The 26,479-nt window shown below is 44.8% G+C and overlaps 2 protein-coding genes across 2 annotated transcripts in view; one reads left to right on the forward strand and one right to left on the reverse strand.

Annotated features, from left to right (window-relative positions):
- Positions 1-812: 812 nt before the first annotated feature.
- Positions 813-26,088, reverse strand: DCTN5 (dynactin subunit 5). Its single transcript, XM_088448205.1, has 6 exons — positions 25,932-26,088; positions 19,285-19,353; positions 9,243-9,361; positions 7,601-7,712; positions 4,939-5,041; positions 813-1,223 (listed from the first exon to the last, which is right to left on the reverse strand). Exons 1-6 carry the CDS (start codon positions 25,977-25,979, stop codon positions 1,126-1,128), a joined length of 549 nt encoding a protein of 182 aa, XP_088304331.1. The 5' UTR covers positions 25,980-26,088; the 3' UTR covers positions 813-1,125.
- The window catches only part of PALB2 (partner and localizer of BRCA2), a 32,788-nt gene continuing 32,278 nt past the window's right edge, over positions 25,970-26,479 (forward strand). The window contains exon 1 of the mRNA XM_088448204.1: positions 25,970-26,095. The gene's annotated coding sequence lies outside the window, so the exon portion shown is untranslated. The remainder of the gene's footprint in view (positions 26,096-26,479) is intronic.

The following is a 26,479-nucleotide window of genomic DNA, read 5'->3' on the forward strand; positions in this document are numbered from 1 at the left end:
ACAAGTTTCAAATGGCCACTAATGTGGCGGGTTTGACAAGAACACTTGGCAGGGAAGCCCATGCACTTGCAGTTCTACGGAAACAAATTTTTTTATCAGGACGACAATGCCACCTGTCATGGTTATCCAGGGCGACGCTGGACTGGTATACAGAAAATTTGATAACCCAGATGGACTGGCCAGCTCAGAGTCCAGATCTTAACCCCACTGAGAACCTCTGGGACGAATTGGAGCGACGGGTGCGTTCTAGGCAGACTCAACCTTCTTTAGAGTCACAGTTGGTCACTGTACTTAAGGCAGAATAGCAAAACGTATCGCTTGCTGTTGTTCAGGAACTTGTGGACAGTTTGCCAAGAAGGGTGACTGCAGTAACCACTGCATATGGTGGGACCTCCAAAGTGCTGACGTCAATTAAATCTCTGATCTATTTGCTTTCAGTGTCCAATCATATATAGTGTAGGTCTTATAGTGTTCTCCCACATGATCAAGCCTTTGTAACTTTCCTTTTCTTATTTCCTATGTACTATTTATAGATTAAGCAGCTGTAAACCTTGGCATGCTGTGACTCACTATCTTTCCCAGAAGTACATATCAGAAGCCCAAAACAATAAAGGACTGATTTATCATGTTGCGATATAGTTTAGTACAGGGATTGGCAACCAGTGGCTGATGAGGTACAATGACAGCCTCACAACACCTGGACAGGCAGAATGCCAAAGCCTGGTTTATCACACATAGAGAAGAGGGAATATAACACACACACACACACACACACACACGCACTTACTAATATAACAAGACTAAACAGCATATGTAAAGCAAATATTTATTTTACTTGACAGGTGCTAATCTAGTACAATGCAAGGTGAGTGGGGCATTGCAAACTGAAGGCTTCAAGGACTGGACTTTGACGGAACGGTTCTGACAATAATGGATCTCATTGTGGACCGCATAAAGCAGGAACGCTGCCTCCGAGTAGGGGAGGATATAGAGGGGATTTTAATAAATATATAGTGTTGAAGGGGAAGATTGGACCAGTTGAATGCAGGATAAATGTTAATATATACATATACAAAATAAAAATAAAAATTAAACCAGCTCAGGGGGAGGGACGGATGTCTCCATCTAAATCTGCGTCAGTGGCAGGAACTTCTGGTAGTAACTCTTGGTGACGTCAATCATGAGTTCCTGTGTGCATTCTGGGAGTTCTCCAGAGAATAGGCCTAAAAGGGTTAAAAATACAAAATCAGACATAAAACACAGAGGTAAATTGGTTTATAATTAAGAAGAATATGTGAGTTTATCATGTACCGGGCAGTGCACATACACTGGGGAGGTTGTACTAAGGATGAGGATCTGATACTTTTCTATAAATGTCTTAGGGCCTGATACAGCATGAATTGCCATTGCGATCGCAGCTCTGTAATCGCGCAGAGGTCTGCTGCGAAAATATGCTAATGAATGCAATCGCAAAGCCGTTGCACTGCCAGGTTAGAGACGCCCACTACTGCTATCTCACATCCGTAATACCTCTCAGTCCTGCGTATACATCAGTGACATAGAGTAACAATGGCCCCTCACGCAGAATTGCAGGCTGACCTGCCGCAGAAACTGCGAGTATTGTTGAACGCAGAGAGTACTTAAGCTGCGTATGCCATCTCAGTGACTACGGCATTCAAACGGACAGACACGTCTGTGTTTCTGCCACCACTGCCCCGTCACCACCCCCAAACGCTTACAGCCTGTCACTCACTTTGCGAAGGCTTTTATTCTGCTTGAGCGATCGCAATGCTAACATGCGCAGTACACACCATCGATTGATCTGTGTACACTGTTGCAGTTGCTGAATCAGGCCCTTAGACTAAACAACTGACAAGACTCAATGTCAAGTCCTGGGAGACAACGGTGCCCAAATTATTTAACTAAAGTAGTTATATTCCAGGGAGAAGACAATGTAACAGACCTAGTTATTGACTTGGCCTTACACCAATCACAGCTTATTGTCAGTATCTGCACACAACCCAGTTCCTCCGCCTAACTTCCATACACCAATCACAGCTCATTGTCAGACTTTGTACACACCTCTTTACCTCCCACTAGCTCCACTTACACCAATCATAGCTCATTGTCAGTCTCACCCCCCCGAGCTTTCCTCCCATTAGCTGCACTTACACCAATCACAGCACATTGTCAGTCTCACCCCCTCCCTGAGCTTTCCTCCCATTAGCTGCACTTATACCAATCACAGCTCATTGTCAGTCTCACACCCCCCCCGAGCTTTCCTCCCATTAGCTGCACTTACACCAATCACAGCACATTGTCAGTCTCACACCCCCCCCTGAGCTTTCCTCCCATTAGCTGCACTTACACCAATCATAGCTCATTGTCAGTGTCATCACGCATCCCTGAGCTTTCCTCCCATTAGCTGCACTTACACCAATCACAGCTCATACTCAGTTTAGTGGCTGCTCTATAATGTGTCACAAGTGTTAGAAATGTGAAATTGGCGGCCAAATGTAAATCTGGGCCCAGCGCAAATGCTCTTCTTGAATTAATAAGAATGTTCTATGTGTACTCTCCGACTTCCAGATGTGCCCAACACTGCTTATTAAATTGTCCTTTGCTATTTATTAGTGAGTTATAGCAACTAATTACTATACGGCTGCCGGACTATAGATGGACAGTAAAAAGGTAGACAAGGTCTAGATAGACACCAGATGTTAGACAGTCAATAGGTTGACTGGAACAAAATGTCGACACAAAGGTCGACATGTGAGAAGGTCGACAGGTACAAGTAGTTGACATGGTCAAAAGGTTGACATGAAATGGGCGGCACAGAATGGTCGACACATTATTTTTTGCTATTTACAGGGGAATTCAATATGGAGCGATAAGTCCGTTTTTTGCGTTAATATCGCACCTATGATGTCATTATCGCTGGTTTTAGTTTTACACTGTATTCAATTTCAAAGACTTTTCGCAGGTTCGAAAAGTCTTTGGAAAAAAACGGGGATAACTTTTCACCACTGAATAGGTGGCGAAAAAAAGTGCAGAATTGGGGTTTAGGGGTGCAGGCTTAAAAAAAATAGCCTGCACCCCTGGGAATGACATTTTAAAAATAACTGTGTCAAAAAAAATTAAATAAAAAAATAGGGACACCCCAAAAAATGTATTTAAAAATTGGGGTGAAAAAAAGAAAAATGGGAAAAAATTGTTTAACAATAGGGAAATAGGTTCAGGGCTATTCTGCAAGTATGCGGCAGGTGTTTTCTAGAATAGAATTATAGCGGCAGGTGCGCAAATGCAGAATTTTTAAAAACTTAGTTTAGGGACATAAAAATATGCTTGTACCCATTTTCATGTACCCCAAATTTGATGGGACCACTTAAAAAAACGAAAAAAAAAACCTAAGTGCTCTTCTGCATCACTTCTTCAATGTCGGGAAAAAAACACCTGCTGCGGCTATTTAAATCCCCGACTTTCATTTGCTGGCTAAAAACGGGGGTACCCATAGCGATCCCCCATGTTTTTACAGCTTTAGGGGGGTCCTATGAAATTTTCCTTCAAAAAATTGTACTTTAACGCAAATCCCACTTCGCAGGCTCCCGTTTTCGTAGGTTTCATATTGAATACGGGGATAAGCGGGCGCGCGCCCGATACTTTCACCCAGGTAAAAGCTCCGATATGAAACGTAAACTTCGACAGTGAAGTTTACGTTTCATATTGAATACCCCTCTTAGGGTTAGACACTTACCCGGTGGTTAGTGTTGGGCACTTACCGGAGCGTTAGGTTAGGCACTAGAAGGGACTGTTAGGGTTAGAAAATAAATAAATAAATAAAAGTCGACCATTTTCATGTTGACCTTGTCAACCATTTGTACCTGTTAACTTTCTCATGTCGACCTTTAGTGTGTTGACCTTTTGTCCCTATAGACCCATTGACAGTCTAACATCTGGTGTCTATCTAGACATTGTCTATCTTTTTACTATCTGTTAATCCACACCCTTACTATACACTGCTATAACTCCTTGTGAAGGGATTACCAACACAAATGTAGCTCACAGCCTCCACTGTATTTACTCATTGGCACATGAGCCCTGCATCGTGATGGCAGATACAGAGGGTCTCTGCCCAGTGTGGCTGCTTGCTGAAGGAGAAGAATTACCTTTATATATACTCCAAGTCATTTGTGCATTGTGGCAGCAGACAAATAAAATTACTTGTCGATGACCAGTCTCCAGAACGTGGCTTCAAAGGGAGCATTATTTTCAATCTTCAACTGAATGCGTTAAACTGATCAGCACCGGAGTCATAGGGAGGCATTCAATTAGCCCCGATAAGTTTTTGGGGGCAAAAAAAATAAAAAAAAATTTCCCCGTTTTTAAGATTCGGGCAACTTAATTAGAACCCGTTTTTCAGGCGAAAAAACAAACAGAATCCGTGTTAAGTTCATGGACCTGTGTGTCAATTAGCCGGCTGCCGTCCTGGAAAACAAAATCCCAGATGCGGCCGCGAGGGATCAATTAGCACGTGGTAATTTACATTGGCTAATTGAATTCCCCCCAAAGTGAAAGCCTGCGCGAATAATGGACCTAGGTGTGGCCTCGGGCCGCAGTATTATGTACCATGAAGATAGGCAGGATAATTAGAAGTTTGAATTTACATGTGAATTACATATATACGGTACACTCTCATATAGTCATACAGTTTACCAGGTGCTCAAAACCCAATAGAAACATCACATTTTAATTTGCCTAGCGGAAGAATTCATGATTAATTTTGGAACAAAAACCTAATCATTTATAGCAACATAAGCAGGATCCATCTTTCGACTCAATAGTTAAGTATTTAACATGTAACAGGGAAACCTAGGGCTATACAATTGAATACAGACTCTCGCCTCTGCTACATTCATTTCCCCAACTAACTGGACTGACCGGGGCATCCGGAAAACACGGTGAAGGGAGGGACCACTGTTTCAGGGGGCAAAACAGTGTTGTCCAAAATCTTGCAACAATCCTTTAGGACACACCTCCGGCCCTGTAAGAAGAGAAGTAACTATAATAAAAAGAAATGACCACTAAACACAATATTTAATTTAACATCGCTAGTTACATTGTTTTTGTACATACCTAAGCTGCATACACACGTAAAGATTTTCCGCCCTAGTTGATTGGTTGGAATGAAAATCTGGTAACGTATGGGAGTAACTGATGATCAGCAATTTGCTCCTAAATGCCAGAAAACAGATGAAAATGGTCGTTCAGACAAGTTTGTTAAATGTTTGATCCAAACAATTTGTTCAAACAGTTTTTGTCCGTTTTCCGGTGTGTGGGAGCAAATTGCTGATTGTCAGTTACTCCCATACGTTACCAGATTTTCATTCCAACCAATCAACTAGTTGGATGGTTGGACAAAAAATCTTTACGTGTGTATGCAGCTTTACACTAGTGAGTGCCGTTTACCAATGGTAGTCTGGTACACAAAATGGGGCAATCCCTCTTGGTAAGTAATATACCCACTGCTCAATAAATGAGATACTCCTTTTAAAAATGCAGATCATCCATAAACGCTCTTTGATAAAGCCCCCAAATTAGGGGTAGAACGCATAAGAGTACCCCTGCTTGTCTCAAACGTCTGAAAGTTGAGTGCACAGGACTTGCCCTTGGCATACTAACATTTATATGGCTTGTATCCACGGCAGACAGTCTGACTGCCTGCATCTGTGAGCTTCCTCCTAGTGGCTCCCTGTGGGGTGTTTGACTGCTTGCAAGCTTTGAATTTACAACCATTCTGGTGAGCAGTAAGCTGGCTCAGTGTCAGCTGCAATGTTACACTGACACCTCCAAACAGCAGCCGCTGTGGTACATTCTTACGAGAAGAATCACCCCAATTTATGTACCGGACTTCCACTTGTAAATGGGACTCCCCAGTGTAAGTGTGTGGAAAAACTACAAACATCAATCATATTTGGACCCAAAAGCCTCCCCGTCAGTCATAGTTAGAGATGATCCTAAAACGGTAACCTGCTGCAGAGGAGTGACATAGTGCATGGTGGATATAGATGGTTAGTTACAAACACTCCAGTTATCTCATGTATAATACTCAGGCCAGCAATACACATCCTGTGCTACAGATGTGTCCGGCTTCATCTATCCTCAATATGCCACGCAGGGTAACATGCCTGGCCTGAGTGAGCCGCCATGTCCCGTGCAACTCTGCTGGGCTTCTATTTTTTTGCCATAAAATGCATCTAAGGGCCGTATTCAATTAGACGCGAAAAGCAGAGATCCGCGGAATTGTATCGCCGATCTCGGCTTTTCGCGTGGCGAAAACTTATCTCCGTATTCAATTCCAGACGCTTTTCGCGTATGCGGAAAGTCAATGCAATGTAGTAGGTGAAAAAGATTTGCCTCTGAATAGCAGAAGAGAAGTACCGGTTTTTATTTTGGGGTGTAAAGGTGGGGAAACCACTCAGGAACCTAAGGACAGCCCCCCCAAAAAATAACTGTCAAAAAATTCTGGGAAAAAAAAACTTAACAGACCAATAAAGAACTTTCATTTTGGGGGCGAAAAAGTAAAAAGTGGGGGGGACAAGCATAACTAGCAAAATAGTCTTTTTGGGGGTCTGCAAGGGTGGGTCAGGTGTTTTCGGGATTGCAGGTGCTTGCAACAGGTGTGTTTTTCACGTTTTTTTTTACTTCACTTTAGAGACTATAAAATATGCTTGCACCCATTTTCAAGTACCCCAAATTTGACAGGACTCCTTATTTTCACCAAAAAATACTGCTTAATGCCATTCTTTACCACTTTTATAAGGACGCTAATAGCAAGCAATTGTCAAAACTTAAGTACCCAAAATAGCTTTATTAGGGCTATTAGTACTCATCTACATTGATCCCCAATGTTAGTGCATCTTTTTTGGGGGGTTCAGGCTGATTTCCCCACTTCTGACGGCACTTTCCGCCTGTTTCACATTCTCCGGGTCCAGTTTTCGCGTGGTTTGGAATTGAATAGGGCGACTAGCGGGGGGCTCGCACGATAAGTTCCCATGTCCAAAACACGCGATGATGGCAGAAAGTCCGACATGCTAAACTTTATCGCGGGTGCGAAACTAATTGAATACGGCCCTAAGTCGCAATGTGATGTGATCGGGACGCACCAGACTGTGCTGATTAATGTGACACTTGTATATCTGTGTGTGACAGTCTGTAAACGGAACGTGACGTGGTAAAAAGCTGCTGCTGCATCGTACGTAACACTTCGCATGCTGATCCAGAGACTCAGTAACGCACAGATTTACAAGTGTCGCATATCAGATTAATCAACAGTCTCCTGGTGCGTCCTAGTCGCATCGCATTGTGACTTCGATGCATTTTCGGCAAAAAAGACGAGAAAAAAATGCCCGGCCCTAGCAGAGTCTCACAGGACATGGCATGCCGAGAGGGGCTGTTTGGTGTGACTGCAGCAAAGATCTGCGAGGACACATCTGTATGTATTAATGCCAATAGCGTCTTTACTTATTTAACTGATAACCGTCCACCACTAAACACAGAATCCTCATATAAAGCCAGCTCATCAATAATATGCAATACTTACAATAACACAGTTCTTCCCTATGTGTACATAGGATCCTATCTGTGCCGCGTTGACAACGCAGTCTTCTTCTATGAAGACGTGGTCTCCAATATGCAAGGGGAAAAAGGCCACCCTGTTGAAAGCAAACGACAGACACGGATCTGCATTAGGGAAAGGGGACTGGTGTATTCAGTGGTACTGTGGATGTGGCTGAACGTCATCCCCCATAGTATTTACCTCCTTCAGTCTCACAGCACAGAGTGTCTGACAAGACCTGCCCTAATGTCACGTGTACCTTCCCATCGCAAAGGACTTCTGCAATTATCTGGCACAGCTTTTCCCTGGACAAAAGGTCTCTCTGTTTTAAAGAGCAAAGTAATTTTCTGTCCCTTAAACGGTTGTGTGTGTTAATTAGAACTTGTGGGGAAGAGGCCGGGCCTCTCAATGACAGGGGGAAATCAGAGACCTCGCTCCACATTCTCCTCAATTACACACTGAAAAGGCAGCAGCAGTGCCTGCAATTAAGGACAATTTAAGAGCATTAAGAGTCGTGTAATATGACTACAGGCACAGTACATCTAATAGGCAGCAAGCAACATTGGATCCTCAACCACTTAACTGATCTGTACAGAAACAAAACCAGGCAGATAAATCGTGATTATAAAGAATATTATAAATACAAAGTATAATTTTTAAGCATTACCCTATGTTATATTATAATGGATGCTAACACTACTCATACTATAACAGTTCATATTAGACTGGCATGATGGGATCTGTGTGCAGTTTGGGCACCAAAGCTGACTTTATTGGATAGATTCAGATGGTCAGCTCTTGGACCCTTATAGTGCTGTCGGACAGCTACTTCAAATTTTGGGGGCACAAGAGGACTGAATTAGAGCATCCTAATTCAAGGTTTTCTTAAAGCGTCCAGATAATTTAGTTGTATAATAATAATCACAATTATCTTTGATCATCATGATGCAAATGACATTACTAGTCTGTGACCACAAGTATTATTTATACCCATGTCTCCTCTCTGTCATAGACCAGTGTTGGGAACAGATTAATGATCTTTATGAATGCACACCTCTCTTCTGTCCTCCTGCCATAAATGGAACACAGGGTAGACAGGTTTAAATCAAGTCTGTGTAAGTAGCCAGATTGTCCATGTGGTCTTACATGGACAATGAGCTGCCGCGTAACGGGGGTCGGTGGATCTTACCTGCGGCTCGTCTAAACAGAGATCGAAAGATCACTGTAATAAATACTGAATTGTTAGTATATATAGGACCGACCAGTAACACTGCGTTATGTATTATTGGTCTGGACCAGTGGTTACCAAATTTGGTCATGAAGACACCATAAAAGGTCCAGGTTTTAAGGATATTCATGTTTGAGCACAGGTGACTTAATTAGTACCTTCGTCAATTTCATTTAAACTTCTGTACTCAACAATTGACATCCTTAAAATCTGAAACTGTGAGGCTCCCTCATGTGTTAAAAAAGCACATTATCATTGTTTGGGGTTAATTCCACTGTAAATAACCCTTCAATAAGTCTTAAATTAATTCACTGCACACAGACCAGTTAAATCCAATATACAACTATCCAAATGACACTACTGTATATGCAATTTCTACATAAAACATACAAGCCTCACCCTTTGCTGAATTTCTTAAATGGCGGCCTAATCACACTTCGGCTTTTGACGACGCAGTGTCTCCCCACTCGAACATTTGCCAGGTCCCCCCGGATAATACAGTCGTTCATGACTATTGTCTGTAAGAGAGAAGTGAACAGTGGGTCCTGGGAACTATAATATAGCACTAGGTGACTATTTGCTATTTACTGTGCAAGCATTAACTAAGGATCACTTGCGCATTGCATTACAGCCAGGGGAGGACACTGAGGATCAGGGAGTGCAGGCAAGTACAATTTCTGGTTCTAACATGTAACCTACCTAACTCCGTCCAAAGCCAAATGCTGGCATTATCCTATACAGGTAGAGTCTCCCATATCCAAATATTCCGAAATACGGAATATTCCGAAATACGTTTTTTTTTTGGCATGGCTGAGATAACGAAACCTTTGATTTTTGAAAGTTCAATGTACACAAACTTTGTATAAGGCACAAATTAGTAAAAATATTGTATAAAATTACTGTCAGGCTGTGTGTATATGAAACATAACTGAATTTTTTTATGTATGTACACAAACTTTGTTTGAGCCACAAAATTATTGAAAATATTGTATAAAATTACCTGCAGGCTGTGTGTATAAGGTGTATATTACACATAAATGCATGCTGTGTGTATATTTGGGTCCCATTCCCACGATATTTCATTAGGATATGCAAATATTCCAAAATACGGAATATTCTGTTATCAGAAATACCCCTGGTCCCAAGCATTTTGGATATCGGAGACTCAACCTATAGTACATAAAAAGCACCCATCTGATAGCAAATTATGATCAGAAAGGTGATTTTAAAATAATTTTTGTGCACTCCAGATCAAATTATATAATTTAACCCAGCCACTGTATATAATATAATCTTGGATAATAAATACATTATCTTATGCATTGCTGTACAGTCAATATTTAGATTTTAGTTATGTTCACTGTCGTGGTATCAACAAAACTATAGTGGCTTCATTAGGGTTACTCTAACCATATGTTTTTTATTTGCCTGTATTTTATTTATTTTTTTAAATCGGACGCAGGTTTACTGGATATGAAAAAATGAGTGTTATGGTAAAACTTACCTTTCTTAACTCTCTTTCTTCGAAGTCCATAGGGTCCACATGGAGACATTGGGGTGTAGGTGGGACCAGGAGGACCGGACACCAACAGCAAAGCTTTTCAATCCCAGGATGATCCGGTCCTTCCCCCTATACCCCGCCCACAGCCAGAGGGCACCTCAGTTTTGTTAACAAGCCCAAGGCAGGAGCAGGACAGGAGAGAAGGAAGACTGGTACACTGAAGAATCACACTCTCATACAGAGAAGGAAACAAGTGACCAATAGAAGAAACCCATAGAAGCCAGGTGGGTCAGGGCGGGTGCCCTGTGGACCCTATGGACTTCAAAGAAAGTTAGCAAAAGGTAAGTTTTACCATAACTCTAATTTTCTTCTTCAGGGTCCATAGGGCTCCACAGGGAGACTTTGGGGATGTCCCAAATCAGTTGTTCAAGGGCAGGAACGCTCCTGCGTTGATAGAACCCTAGGCCCGAGAGGCAAATGTATCAAAGGCATAAAACCTAAGAAAGATGTGGACAAAAGACCAGGTGGCCACCTTGCATAGCCGTTCAGCTGAGGCGCCATGCCGGGCTGCCCACGAGGGACGCACAGAGCGAGTAGAATGAGCAAAGACTGTAGTCGGCACAGGAAGGCCCGTCTACGTGTAAGCCTGTGAGATAGTCATGCGAATCCATCTGGCCAGAGTCTGTCAGTTAGCTGGCCATCCCGTCTTTTGAAATCCATATAGGACAAAGATGGAGTCCGATATCCTGATGGAAGTAGTACAATCTACGTAAATCTTTAGAGCATGGACCACATCCAAAGATGCCTCACCTGCCGAGAGGTCTGGTGAATTAAAGGTCAGAACAACAATTTCTGTATTTAGGTGGAAGAGAGAAACTACCTTAGGAATGAAGCCTGGGTGAGTTCAAAGAACAGCCATATCCTGATGAAATATCAAAATGGGGGAGCGGCATGAAAGGGCCCTTATATCCTATACCCTACAGGCAGATGCTATAGCCAGAAGAAAGAGGAGTCTTCGTAGTGAGCCATTTGATATTCACCGATTCCAGAGGTTCAAATGGAGGTTCCTGAAGTGCTTTGAACACAAATGACAAATCCCATGGAGCCACAGGAGGGACAAAGGGAGGTTGTATCATTAGAACACCTTGCATGAAGGTGGACATCTGGCATAGAAGCAATCTTGCGTTGAGACAAAGCAGAAACTTGTACTTTGAGAGATGCGAGGCGGAGGCCTAGATCCAGTCCGGCCTGAAGAAAGGCAAGAATTTGAGAAATTCTAAAGACCTGAGGGTCATAGTTTTGAGTAGCACACCATTGGAAATATGAATGCCAAATTCTGTGGTAAATCCTAGCTGAGGCTGGTTTTCGTGCTCCGAGCATGGTCTGGACCACAGAGCTAGAAAATCCCTTAGCCGTTAGGAGGGAAGTCTCAAGAGCCAAGCCGTTAAAGACAGACGGGCTAGGTCCGGATGTAGACAGGGATCCTGAGACAAAAGGTCTACTCGTAGAGGAAGTTGAAGAGGAACGTCTTGGGAGAGTCTTAGTAGATCCGAGTACCAGTGACGTCTTGGGATACTCTTAGAAGATCTGAGTACCAGTGACATCTGGGCGAAGCCGGAGCTATTAACAGGACTGTGTCTCCTTCTTGTCCGAATTTCCAAAGCACTCGAGGAAGTAGGGATATTGTAGGGAAGAGATATGCCAACTGGAAAGACCATGTCACCGACAAGACCCCGTCGGGGTCTTTTGTTCTTGCTCTGTAAACTGGAAGTTTGTTGTTGTGTCTTGAGGCCATGAGATCACGAGATCACTTCTGGAAGACCCCATTTGTCCACCAGAGGCTGAAAGACTTCTGGGTGTAGAGACCATTCTCCTGCATGCACGTCGTGATGGCTGAGGAAATCCGCTTCCCAATTGAGAATCCCTGGGAGGAACACTGCGGAAGATGGCTGGGAGATTGCGTTCGGCCCATGTGAGAATGCAGGACATCTCAGTCATTGCTGATTGACTTCAAGTGCCCCCTTAATGACTGAGGTAGGTTACAGCCGTGGCGTTGTCGGACTGTACTTGTAATGGCCTGTTTTTCAGAATTTTCTGAGCCAGAGTGAGAGCTCTGTATATGGCTCGAAGTTCTAGGATGTTGATTGGCAACATTGCCTCAATTGGGGACCATCGGCCCTGGAATGAGTGTTGGCTGGTTACTGCGCCCCACCCTCGGAGGCTTGCGTCCGTGGTAAGGAAAGCCTAATCAGAGATCCAAAAGGGACGACCATAGTTCAAATGGGTAGCCTGTAGCCACCAGGCTACGGACAGGTGAACCTCTGGGGGGAGGCTCATTGTCTGGGAACTTTGCAGATGAGGTAGTCCATTCCACCTGGAGATAATCAGGTGTTGCAGGGGCCTGGAGTGAAACTGGACGAACTCCATGTCAAAGGTGATTACCATTGACCCCAAAACCTGCATTGCAGAATGGATCAACACACTGCGACTGTGAAGCAGTCTGTACTGTAGCACTGAAATATTGTCTGTCATCAGGAAGATTCTCTGAACTCGAGGGTCCAGGAGGGGTCCCAAATGTACCATCCTTTGAGAGGGTGTCAGGTCTTCCAGTTGATCAGCCAACTGTGCATTTGTAGAAAGGTAATGGTTACCTGCAGATGGCGTTGAAGAGTCTCTGGGGAGCTTGCCAACAGCAAAAGATCGTCCAAGTATGGGAGCAGTCTGATGTCTGATCCCTTGACAATGAAGAGAGGCTAACTATGACTGCCATGATCTTGGTAAAAACCGGAAGGGCCCTTGAGAGGCCAAATGGTAGAGCCTGAAATTCGTAATGTTGCTGCAGTATAGCAAACTGGAGATATTGTCGATGAGAAGGCGCTATAGGTACATGTAGGTAAGCGTTCTGAATGTCCAGGGAAACCATAAAATCTGCAGGCTCTATAGCTAGTATAATCGAACTGAGAATTTCCTTACAAAACTTAGGCACCCTGATATACTTGTTCAGAGATTGAGGATAGGACGATGAGACCCATTGGGCTTCTGAACTAAGAAAAGGGTAGAATAATAGCCTTTACCCTGTTGTGAGAAGGGAACCCGAATTATTAATCCTGAATTCAGTAAGGACTGAATGGCTTTCTGGAGCAGCAGGGCCTTGGTTGAGTCCGATGGAGGTCTTGTGCCAAAGAACTGTTGGGGAGGTCGTCTCAGGAAGGAGAGGGCGTATCTGTGGGAGACCACGCCTCTCACCCAGGCATCTGACGTGGTTTGATGCCAAACCTGGGCGAACTGAAGAAGTCGTCCTCCCACCCTGGGAGCCACCACAAAGAGGCACGCCCCGTCAGCCTGCAGGCCTGTCCGTAGACTTGGCTGGTGGACGTCTAGTAGCCCAGGCCTGTTTGACCCTAGGCTTGGAGGCCTTGGCTGACGTCTGGAGCAGTGGAAAAGACTGACCTCTGGCCACCCAGGCTGTAGCCCTAGCAGGACGAGTAATAGCTCCTGTAAGAGTAAATAGATTTATGGATTTATGACAAGATTCTGTACGGCTATCTGTAGTCTCCTTCAAGGAAGTAGCAGTGTGAACGGGTAACGTGGCATTTTTAACCAAATGAGTTACATGAGAATCCACCGCTGGGGGAACTTCCCATTTAGTTCAATCAAAAGCTGGAAAAGGTTAAAAGGAACTGAATTGTTTTGGGATTTGAAACCTTTTTCCAGGCATGATCCAAGCTTCACTCATGTGATCAGATAGCTGGCCTGATTGAGGGTACTCTGGTAAAACTACCTTTTGTCGTTTAAAAAGTGCATTCTTTTTCTTAGGAGCGGGTTCATCCTCTTCAATTTGTAAAATGGATTTGACAGCTCTAACAAGAGCAGGTATATCTATCTTACAGGGTGCCTCCTCTTCTCCGGAGATGGCGTTAGAGTCAGAGAGGTCTGCATCTTTCGCCTCCCCAGATGATATGTCAGAATCAGATAACTGAGTGGACTGGGAGGAAAACAGAGCCCGTTTAAAGAGTTTGGTAAGTAAAGGCTTTTCCTTGTGTAGTAGTTGCTGCAAGGCTGCGGTACTGAGGTAGACAGCATGTCTACACATGGGGGAGGCTAAGGATTTGCAGGGAGTACCTGCTGTGGCCATCCCACAGGGGGAGACACTACAGCCCCAGTGTCTCGCCCTCAGGACCCTCCCTTGGCTGCCTTTTCACAAATGCTCCCTTGGCAGCATTTGTGAAAAGGCAGCCAAGGGAGGGTCCTGAGGGCGAGACACTGGGGCTGAGGGACCAGAGGCTGTGGCTGAGGGACCAGAGGCTGTGGCTGAGGGACCAGGGGCTGTGGCTGAGGGACCAGGGGCTGTGTAGCAATTAGTGCAAAGCCCATGCTTAATCAAGTCCCCCTGGAGCCAAATCCGCTGAGCAGGCTTTACATGACAACAGAATAGGGGCAGGATCCAGAAGCTGTTTATTATTCTTTCCTCTGCCCACCATAGTAATGATACAATGCAGTAAACATGTTGCAGTATGTGAAATATGGCACAATACAGTGTGCAAACGCGCTATATATGACCCAATATCATATGAAACAGTGCTATATATGGCACCATGTAGTATGCAACAGCTTTAGTATGCAACAGCACTATATATGGCACAAGGTAATGTGCAACAGCGCAATATTAAATATAAAGGTAGCACAATATAGTCTGCAACTGCACTGCTGGTAGCTCCCCTGGAGTAACAGTGCTTTATAAGGCACAAGTTATGGTGCATACACACGGTCAGATTTTTCCTTCAGATATGAACGATAACGATTTAAAAATCATTCAGTCGTTCATATCTGAAGGAAAATCTGACATATCTGACATACCTGAACGATGGACGATCAACGATGCGCGTTCCCGTTTGTCAGATAACGATATCTGATGTGTTTGCAGTCAGACTTGGACGATTCCATTCATTTTAATGCAGTCAAAAATCGTTCAAATCGTTCAAAACTAGGGATGTGCAGGCTCGGATAGGTTCGAGTTTGCACGTGGAGTTCGGATTTTTCCCTCCAAAAAAACGGAACTCAGAACGAGGCAAAACGTCATCTTACATGGACGAACATCATCATTCCTGGACAAAAGACCAGGAATGATGATGTTCGTCCATGTAAGATGACGTTTTGCCTCGTTGTGAGTTCCGTTTTTTTGGAGGGAAAAATCCGAACTCCACGTGCAAACTCGAACCTATCCGAGCCTGCACATCCCTATTCAAAACTTTGGTAAAATCGTTCATCTGACAAATCTGACCGTGTGTATGCTCCATTAGTTGCAAAAGCGCTACATAGGATACCAGGGAGCGGGCAACCGCATTAGATATGGCATCATGTAGTGTGCATCGCGGTGTAGAGTATGTGATAGCCCTCACACATGTGAGGTACAATGACCCTCTATACCTTAGTATGACAGGATACAGTAGAAGAAAGGGATAGTTATGACTGACAGTATAGAAAAGGAGAAGTTAGTGCTAGCACAAAGTCACATACAAATCAGAAAGAAAAATCACATTTTCTGCAGTGGGCACTAATATCAACTACACAGACCACAGCGGCTGGTAGGAAATAGCGCTGTATGACCTGGCCCTTGGGAGAGGTATACAGGTAGACTGGACCCAGCAATTCTCGGAGACTGCTTGTCTAAAATGGCTGCCGTCAGGGGGCAGAGGGTGAGGGAGGAGCAGTCCAGGGAACTCCACGACCACAGTGGAACGGCGCCCTGAGCTGGGGGAGGGGCTGCAGGGAGAGGGCATTTTTTCCCTGGCCTTAATATATACCTCTGCGCCAGTATGTTAATGCCCTGGTGGTCTAGTGGAGTATTGGGCTACCACCCCAGTGTCCACATCAGCGCCTCCGGTCTGTCTCCGGAGACCGGAGGCAAGACTGCACTATTATGTGGGGTCCCCGCGAACAGGGTTCCGCCTTACCTATCCCCTGGCTTCCGGACTGCAGTCTGGGGGTCCAAAGAGTTTGCTAGCTAGTCCCCCTCAGAGCCCCGCCGGGAGTACCTAGCACAGGCTTTGAGTCGAGGCGCCACAGAGGGGTGATGGGGTGGCAGCACAGACGTCCGGAGGACAGTCTGGTGCTGCTCACCCTTCTGGTAGAAATAAAAATTTAATAAAATTAAAAACATAAAAGCTTGGGCTGCATAAGGCAGCCCCCTGTTATAATGGTGGTCCAGCTCCTTGCATGACACCAACGAAAATGAAGTGCCCTCAGGCTGTGGGCGAGGTATAGATGGAAGGACTGGAGCATCCTGGGATCGAAAAGCTTTGCTGTTGGTGTCCAGTCCTCCAGGTCCCACCTACACCCCAATGTCTCCCTGTGGAGCCCTATGGACCCTGAAGAAGAACTTAAAACTATATTTTGTAACCTGTAGCATGTATAAAGCATTTTAGCAATAAATAGAATGGGTACCCACCATTTAAGGTGAGATTTAATCATGAAGTAACGTTTCCAATGGGATACTCCCTGTCTACAGTAGGTGTCAGGTAATTGATGTAGGTCAGTCCTAAAACAAATTAATTTAGTAATCGATTTTATTAGGGATCAATTAAAATTATGAAGGGTAACTTTCAATGACCCAGTATAGTACAATCTAGTCCAGTTGTTTAGTTCGGATTACAAGTTTTTGTTACTTAATATATACAAATTGTAACAATCAAATTGACATGTTTCACCGATCAACTGGCCGCTTTATCAGAGTAAGTCGTGATGTTCAGCAGGAACAATAGCAGAAAGCCAGTGCTGTATGGTGCAGCGTAGTATAGTGACCCTCTGGTTTCTAGGGATGAACCAAGACGACTACATCTGGAGCAACGTAGTGTAGCGTGTCTATGGTTTCTAAGGATGACCTATGACAGTGAAGGCTTTCTACTATCGCTCTTGCTGAACGTCATAACTTAATTGGATGAAGAGGGCAGTCGACCCGTGAAACACACCAATTTGATTGTATATAAATTCTGTAACAAAAAAAAAAAAAATCATAATCCGAACTAAACAACTGCACTGGATTGTACTAAACTGGGGCATTGGAAGTAACGCTATACAGGTTGAGTATCCCATATCCAAATATTCCGAAATACGGAATATTTTTACCATGACTGAGATAGTGAAAACTTTGATTTTTGATGGTTCAATGTACACAAACTTTGTTTAAGGCACAAAATTATTAAAAATAAAGTATAAAATGACCTATAGGCTGTGTGTATAAGGTGTACATGACACATAAATAAATTTCATGTATGTACACAAACTTTGTTTGAGCCACAAAATTATTGAAAATATTGTATAAAATTACCTGCAGGCTGTGTGTATAAGGTGTATATAAATCATAAATGCAATCTGTGTTTAGATTTGGGCCCTATACCTTAGACATTTTAATATAATATGCAATTATTCCAAAATACAGAATATTCTGATATCCAAAATACCCCTGGTCCCAAGCATTTTGGATATGGGAGACTCAACCTGTAATTGTCAATTACTAAACTCATTTGTTGCTGCACTGACATACATCAGTTGATGCCACCTTACACTTAGAGGGGGAGTATCCCATTGGAAATCTTACTTCACGTTTGAATCTCACTGTAAATGGTGAGTACCCAGTAAATCTATTGCTAAAATACTTTATACAAATTACTCTATAAAGTTTGATTTTATTTTTTTTTATTTCCGGTACACTTGCGCCCGAGAGCTCTTTCTTTCTTTCATGGAAGATTCTGTATTCCTCCCAATCTCTTACAGGCAGCAAAAATGACCAGAAACAAACATTTACCTCAAGTCGTAAAGGGGTGCCGATTCCCTGCAATCCTATATACTATTTTATAAGAGACATTTTTTATAGGAGTTCTTATGACTGTGCTAGTAAACCTGCCTGCAGAAGCTATCTTTCAGTACAATTCCATTGTTTGCATTCTCTTCTCCCAGACTACCCTCAAATTATTTGAGGTGCGATAATTTCCTCACAGTATAATATCTTGGTGGGGCTACATGTGGCATCATCACAGCGGGATATGACGTTGTTAAAAGTGTGGACTTGTTCAGAAAGGTCTGAAAATGACAGAGAGCACACAAAGGAGGCAGCAGGCAAACGTCTAAACCTGCAGAGGGATGGTATAAAACAATGTCTAACATACACACTGTTTTGGGCTAAGTAAATATACATTTGTAAATTATTGAAGTAAAGCTGGTAAATAGAAGATAATAGGACTGAACTCCCACCAATTCTGTTCTTTATGTACCATATTTTCTATTTCCCAAGTGCAAGGCATAGACGTACTATTTCATGGCTACTTCACTGTGGGATAAAACTTTCAACAATTATTGAAGTGTTCTCAGTAATTATAGCAACAGTGCCACCATATAAACAGGCCAGGAAAAGAATTGCAATTTATATTTTGAAGATAAAAGGAATTTATTTTGGTGTATAAAGGGGCCCATACATCTGCAATAAAAAAAAAAAAAGAAGGAAGTGTCTGTATTCCCCCCCTCCCCAAATTTAATGATTCTCCAGTCCACCAATATGCCCACATACACGGATATGTACCAGCGATTTGCAGATCATTTTCACCAAAGAATGGATCTGCCAATCGTGAAAGGCATTTTACTAGTAATCTGCAAAATGGTTGATCGTTACCATACACTACCAATCTGCAGCCCCGATTGTTCGGTGTAATCCAGCTTGTTAAACAACCTGATTGACCAATTCCAATCACTTATTTGGTAGGAATCGGCAATGGATGAACCCCATACATTGCTGATATTTTTTACACAATCATCTAGAAAAGGCAGAATTGCCCCAATGGATTGCTGATGTATGGGCACCATAAGACTGAGGCAAATTCAACATTATTTCCATCCTCCATACTTATTTCATAGCGGTGGTTAGCAGTGAGAAAGTGCGTTACTAACCTTGCCATTGAGTACGATATTCTGGCTGCCGCAGAGTACGGACTGTCGGCTCACTTTGTTTCCGGAGGCCTGAGAACACAGGACAGAAGTATAACGCATGTGTCTCCAGCCATTGGGAGCAAATGACATAATTTGATGGCAGACCCATCTAATTGGTCATTACTGTGGCAAACATCCTCGGTCCCTGTTTGAGCCTTTGCTGTTTTTTTTTTTTTTCAGATTTAGAATGGACTTATGTGTATCCCATGCCAAAATGTCCCTGTAGTATTAAGAACCACCTCTGCTGGAAGGCTATTCCAGCTATCTACTGTCTTGTCTGTAAAGAAATCTTTCCTCATACCTTGCTACCATCCAGTTTTGGTGCATGACCTCTAATACTTCTATTCCTCTGTAGAACGCTCCCTGTTGTACCTTCACAACACCCTACATATATTCCTCTCCCTACGCAACCAAGCATCTGGATGACCTTGCTTTTCTATATTGTCTGCTTAGCTCTAATGCCTAGGTTTTCCTTGTGACCAGTGACTAGAATGCACAGTCCTTTCTGGAAAGTGCGGCCACCTTAAACAGTGAGTACACAAATAGAAATATTTTTGTATAAAAGCTGGGCAATCCGATGAAAAGAAGAAATTGTCGTAAACGTATTGAATGGATTCAAAGAGTGCTCCGATGCATACGGACCTTGTTAAGGTGATAATCACAATGAATAGAGATTAAACTTACTTAAATCTTAATTTTCGTCTCCACGTGTATTCCAAAAACAGAGAGAATTGTGGACACTGCGTGGCGGAAGATGGACATGGTGGATTATGTGAGATGCACACACCTGTGATATGTGTCAACTTAGCTCCGGGCAATCTTAGCACAGTTGTTCACCATCGGAACTTGAATATACAGACACACGGGAGCTCCAAGAATATTGCAAACTAGGTGGTAACACTTATTCTGGTGATAGTGTAGCAGAGGTCCGTTACTTTAGTCAAGCTAGCCTGATCTGGGAAATGCGTTGAACACTATTCAATTAGCCGCGAAAAAGCAAAAACTTAATGTCGGAGAAGTTTTTGCACAATTTGCGTGTTTTGGTGCGATATTTCTGAGTCTAGTCTATGCAAGCTCACGTTTTTCGCACTATCCTATTACAAAAGCAAAAACGCATTCGTTCTGAAACTGCGCAAGGTGAGACCACCTAAAAGTACAGCATATTTGAAGAAATCAGCCTGTACCTTATAAAAAGCCTAACTGACATTGGAAATCAATATAGAAGTGTATTAGTGGACCTAAAAAAAATTGTATTTTGGGTTTTTAAATTGTGTAAATGGTTGTTATATGCATTTTTGTGGAAAAAAGCTATAATTGTTTTAATTGTCTTACACAATCCACTGTATCCATCCACCATAATGTAGTATATATATATCTGGTCATTAATTCCTTGTGATTATCACATCAACAGGCTCTCTCTGAAGCAAAGTTATAGGCTTTATTATTTACTGGCGGCAAGTGCAAGGACCAATGAAGTAAATCACTTGTTCTCTGGCGTTAGGCATCCCCAGTTTCAAAGTAATTTACTGAATACCTGCAGGTCTCCTGATGTTATCCCATTGTATCAGACAATTGTGCATATTTGTACTCCTGGCCTATTTTTCAAATATGAGATGAGTGCATTGAGAAGGATAAAGAGGAACAATGAGGGGTCAGTCATCTATCCCCTAAGCAGTCAATCACCTTTCTAACCCCGGCATGTAATGCACAACAGTGTCCAGGAGGTGGCACCATAGATGAAGATATTTCACATTATTTACTTTCAATTGTCCAACATTAGTAAATTAATGACCTAAAAATTTTATTTACATAATTTTTTTTTTTTTTTACTCTTTAGGAATAAACAGAAAATAAATAAAAAGGCGCTCCATTGTTTGAAAGAGGGAACTCCACTTATTATGGATCTGGGTATAGACTGGATGGGTGAGATCTCGGCTCCAACCCCTTATTCTATGAACTATAATGTTACTTGTTGCCTACTGTTAAAAAGAGGATTTTCTATAGCCAAGTCAGTGTGCCCTATCCTTGCATTTACAGTGCTCACTGCCCAAGGGGCACAATTGTGTGCACACGTGCACCATGGGGAAGCTGTAGCGGGTCCCACGCCGCTGCACTTGGTACACTCCTCTGTCCCCTATTAGTTTTGCCCGCAGCTCCAGGGTCGGACTAGCCTGCCAGGCACAGTGCAGCTGCTTGCTGGTGGCGGGCCTTCTGTGTGTGTGTGTGTAGCTGTGTGCAGCAGCACTGATTCACGGGGGAAGGAGACAAGCTGCTGCAGAGCGCCCAGAGCACCTTCCAGCAACAGGCAGGCACAGCCACACAGCTCCCTAACAAGTGCCCCCCTCCCACGCTGCTTGCATGCAGGGGCGGAGCCAATATGTCTAGCTCCACCCCTTTCCCAGCGGGATCATTCCCACCTGCCCCTGTAAGCAACTACATTGTGGTATGTTATTATATATCTAAGTGTGTGTGTTTCATTATTTCTTTCTTTCCTGGGGGTTATGTGTTGTAATACTGTCTGCGGTGGTATATTAATGTTGTGTGGGTGGGGTGTGTTAATAGTGTGTGTGTGGTGTACAGTATTCATATATCTGTGTTAAATGTGGGTCACTGCTGATGGCCTGTTATATGGCAGTCACTGCAACACTCTACATTACATGGCGGGCACTGCGACAATCTCTGTATATGGCGATCACTGATGCTCTCTGCATTACATAGCAATCACAGAGATGTCCTCTGCATTGTATGGTGGTTGCTGCGATGTTCTCTGCATTATGTGGGGGCCACTGAGGCACTCATGCCGGGAACTGCGACACTCTTTGCATTATATGGGGGTCACTGAGGCACTCATGCCGGGAACTGCGACACTCTCTGCATTATATGGGGGGCAATGCAGCACTCCCTTCATTACATGGAAGGCAGTGCAACATTCTGCATTATCCGGCAGGCACTGCAACACTCTGCATTATACGGTGGGCACTGCAACGCTTTCTAAATTACATGGTGGGCACTGCAATGCTTTCTGCATATGGTGGGGACTGATGGTCTCTGTATTATATGGCAGGCACTGCAATGATGTCTTCATTATATGGCGGTTACTGATGCTCTCTGCATTATATGGCAATCACTGCCATGTCCTCTGCATTATATGGTGGTTGCTGTGATGTTCTCTTCATTATATGGTGGTCACTAAAATGCTCTCTATATTGTCTGACAGCCACAATAATGCTTTCAGTGGTGTATCGCAGTCACTAAATTGCTATCAGTATTGTATGGAACTCATTAAAAATGCTCTGAGTATTGTCTGGCGGTAACTAAAATGTTCTCTGTATTGTCTGGCACAGAGCCGTAACTAGACTTTTTGGTGCCCTGTGCTAGAAAGAGCATTGGCGCCCCCCCCCATTTCAAATAGGGACATAAGACACACACACAAAAAATGGCCATGGCCTCATGGGGAAGGGCCAGGGAAGAGATAGGGGAGGCCATGAGATGCTGGGGATAAAAGAAGATGAAGCTACAAGTGAGAATGATAATAAACAGAAAATTGACAGGCCCGACCAGCGCCCCCTGCCCTGTGCAATGGCACTGGTCACACCACCCTAGTTACGGCCGTGGTCTGGCACCCCCAAAGATTGCAGGAGGAATGAGCGATTTCTACACTACCGCACATGCGTGATTTTCTGAGATGCCAGTCTGCGCATGCGTCAGATTAGCAGTCCAAAATCAGGTGTGGGGTATCCTCACTCATAAATGATTATATCCTGTATGTATATAGAGATGGGGACATACAGTGACACGGTGCAGGTGTGGCTATGAGCATCCTCACACACAAATTAATAGGTTATATACATATGATAGCTATATACATGATTATATAGTGATATGATGCAGTTGTGGAATATGCACATACGTAAATGGGCATATTCTGTATGTATATAGTGATGGAGCGCGCACACACACACACGTATATGCACAGGCAGACACACACACACGTATATGCACAGGCAGGCAGACACACACATGTATATGCACAGGCAGACACACACACACACGTATATGCACAGGCAGACACACACACACACACGTATATGCACAGGCAGACACACACACACACACACGTATATGCACAGGCAGACACACACACACACACGTATATGCACAGGCAGACACACACACACACGTATATGCACAGGCAGACACACACACAAACGTATATGCACAGGCAGGAGCACACACACGTAAGCACAGGCAGGAGCACACACACGTAAGCACAGGCAGATACACACAGGTATGTACAGGCAGGAGCGTGCACACACGTAAGCACAGGCAGATACACACACGTATGCACAGGCAGGAGCACACACACGTAAGCACAGGCAGATACACACATGTATGCACAGGCAGGAGCGCACACACACGTATGCACAGGCAGGAGCGCACACACACGTATGCACAGGCAGGAGCGCACACACACGTATGCACAGGCAGGAGCGCACACACACGTATGCACAGGCAGGAGCGCACACACACGTATGCACAGGCAGGAGCACACACACACACACACGTATGCGCAGGCAGGAGCACACACACACACACGTATGCGCAGGCAGGAGCACACACACACGTATGCGCAGGCAGGAGCACACACACACACGTATGCACAGGCAGGAGCACACACACACACACGTATGCGCAGGCAGGAGCACACACACACGTATGCTCAGGCAGGAGCACACACACACGTATGCGCAGGCAGGAGCACACACACACGTATGCGCAGGCAGGAGCACACACACACGTATGCGCAGGCAGGAGCACACACACACGTATGCGCAGGCAGGAGCACACACACACGTATGCGCAGGCAGGAGCACACACACACGTATGCGCAGGCAGGAGCACACACACACGTATGCGCAGGCAGGAGCACACACACACGTATGCGCAGGCAGGAGCACACACACACGTATGCGCAGGCAGGAGCACACACACACGTATATGCACAGGCAGACACACACGTATATGCACAGGCAGACACACACGTATATGCACAGGCAGACACACACACACATGTATATGCACAGGCAGACACACACACACACGTATATGCACAGGCAGACACACACACACACACGTATATGCACAGGCAGACACACACACACACGTATGCACAGGCAGGAGCACACACACGTATGCACAGGCAGGAGCACACACACGTATGCACAGGCAGGAGCACACACACGTATGCACAGGCAGGAGCACACACACGTATGCACAGGCAGGAGCACACACACGTATGCACAGGCAGGAGCACACACACGTATGCACAGGCAGGAGCACACACACGTATGCACAGGCAGGAGCACACACACGTATGCACAGGCAGGAGCACACACACGTATGCACAGGCAGGAGCACACACACGTATGCACAGGCAGGAGCACACACACGTATGCACAGGCAGGAGCACACACACGTATGCACAGGCAGGAGCACACACACGTATGCACAGGCAGGAGCACACACACGTATGCACAGGCAGGAGCACACACACGTATGCACAGGCAGGAGCACACACACGTATGCACAGGCAGGAGCACACACACGTATGCACAGGCAGGAGCACAGACACACACACGTATGTACTGGCAGGATCACACAGACGTATGCACAGGCAGATACACACGTATGCACAGGCAGGAGCACACACACACACGTATGCACAGGCAGGAGCACACACACACGTATGCACAAGCAGGATCACACACACGTATGCACCGGCAGGAGCACACACACATGTATGCACAGGCAGATACACATGTATGTACAGGCAGGAGCACAGACACACACACGTATGTACTGGCAGGATCACACAGACATATGCACAGGCAGATACACACACACACACACGTATGCACAGGCAGGATCACACACACACACACACACACGTATGCACAGGCAGGATCACACACACACACACGTATGCACAGGCAGGATCACACACACACACACACGTATGCACAGGCAGGATCACACACACACATGTATGCACAGGCAGGATCACACACACACGTATGCACAGGCAGGAGCACACACACGTATGCACAGGCAGGAGCACACACACGTATGCACAGGCAGGAGCACAGACACACACGTATGTACTGGCAGGATCACACAGACGTATGCACAGGCAGATACACACGTATGCACAGGCAGGATCATACACACACGTATGCACAGGCAGGAGCACACACACACGTATGCACAGGCAGGAGCACACACACACATGTATGTACAGGCAGGAGCACAGACACACACACGTATGTACTGGCAGGATCACACAGACGTATGCACAGGCAGATACACACGTATGCACAGGCAGGATCATACACACACGTATGCACAGGCAGGAGCACACACACACGTATGCACAGGCAGGAGCACACACACACATGTATGTACAGGCAGGAGCACAGACACACACACGTATGTACTGGCAGGATCACACAGACGTATGCATAGGCAGATACACACACGTATGCTCAAGCAGGATCACACACGTATGCACCGGCAGATACACACATGTATGTACAGGCAGGAGCACTCACAGTCTCTATGTACTCGGACTTGTTATACAGCAGCTCGCTCAGCTCCATCACTCCTGCTGCTCCTGGGGCAAGACGTCACTTCCGGCTACCGGAGTCATGTGACCGCTGTGTACCGGTGCCGGGAGGAAGAGGATCATGTGACGAACGTGTACCCGCCGCCCTGTGTACGTACATATATTTATTTTAATGTATACCACATATATATCTTGTACCCGGCTCCTGCTCGCTCCCAGTGCTTACCATGTCATATACGTGTAGCCTGGCCGTGTAATGTCAGCATTATCCTGCACTGACCAATGGCTGTGTGCAATATCCCTGTCATCCTGGCTGGCAGCGCATGTGATGTCCCAGCTTGTGATAACACAGTGCGCTCTGCCTCTCCCTGGCATGCTGGGACTTACAGTTCCACAGCTAGATACAGTTTGCAGATCCCCAGCTTTCAGGGACAGTCCCAGGGATGTGTCACTGCGAAGCTTTATACTTATATCACCAGCTCCCTAGTTATGTGTGCTAGATGCAGCAGTGTATCTTCCTATAATGTGTGCTGT

This window comes from Taudactylus pleione, unplaced genomic scaffold, assembly GCF_031769625.1.
Source record: "Taudactylus pleione unplaced genomic scaffold, aTauple2 ptg000451l, whole genome shotgun sequence".
Taxonomy (NCBI): Eukaryota; Metazoa; Chordata; class Amphibia; order Anura; family Myobatrachidae; genus Taudactylus; species Taudactylus pleione.

Coding starts and splice junctions, on each gene's coding strand:
- DCTN5 (XM_088448205.1), bottom strand. CDS start 25,979: ATGGAGCTGAGCGAGCTGCTGTATAACAAGTCCGAGTACATAGAGACT. Junction 19,354..25,931: donor AGTCCGAGTACATAGAGACT/GTGAGTGCTCCT, acceptor CTGTGTTCTCAG/GCCTCCGGAAACAAAGTGAG. Junction 1,224..4,938: donor CGTGTTTTCCGGATGCCCCG/GTCAGTCCAGTT, acceptor TAACCCTTTTAG/GCCTATTCTCTGGAGAACTC.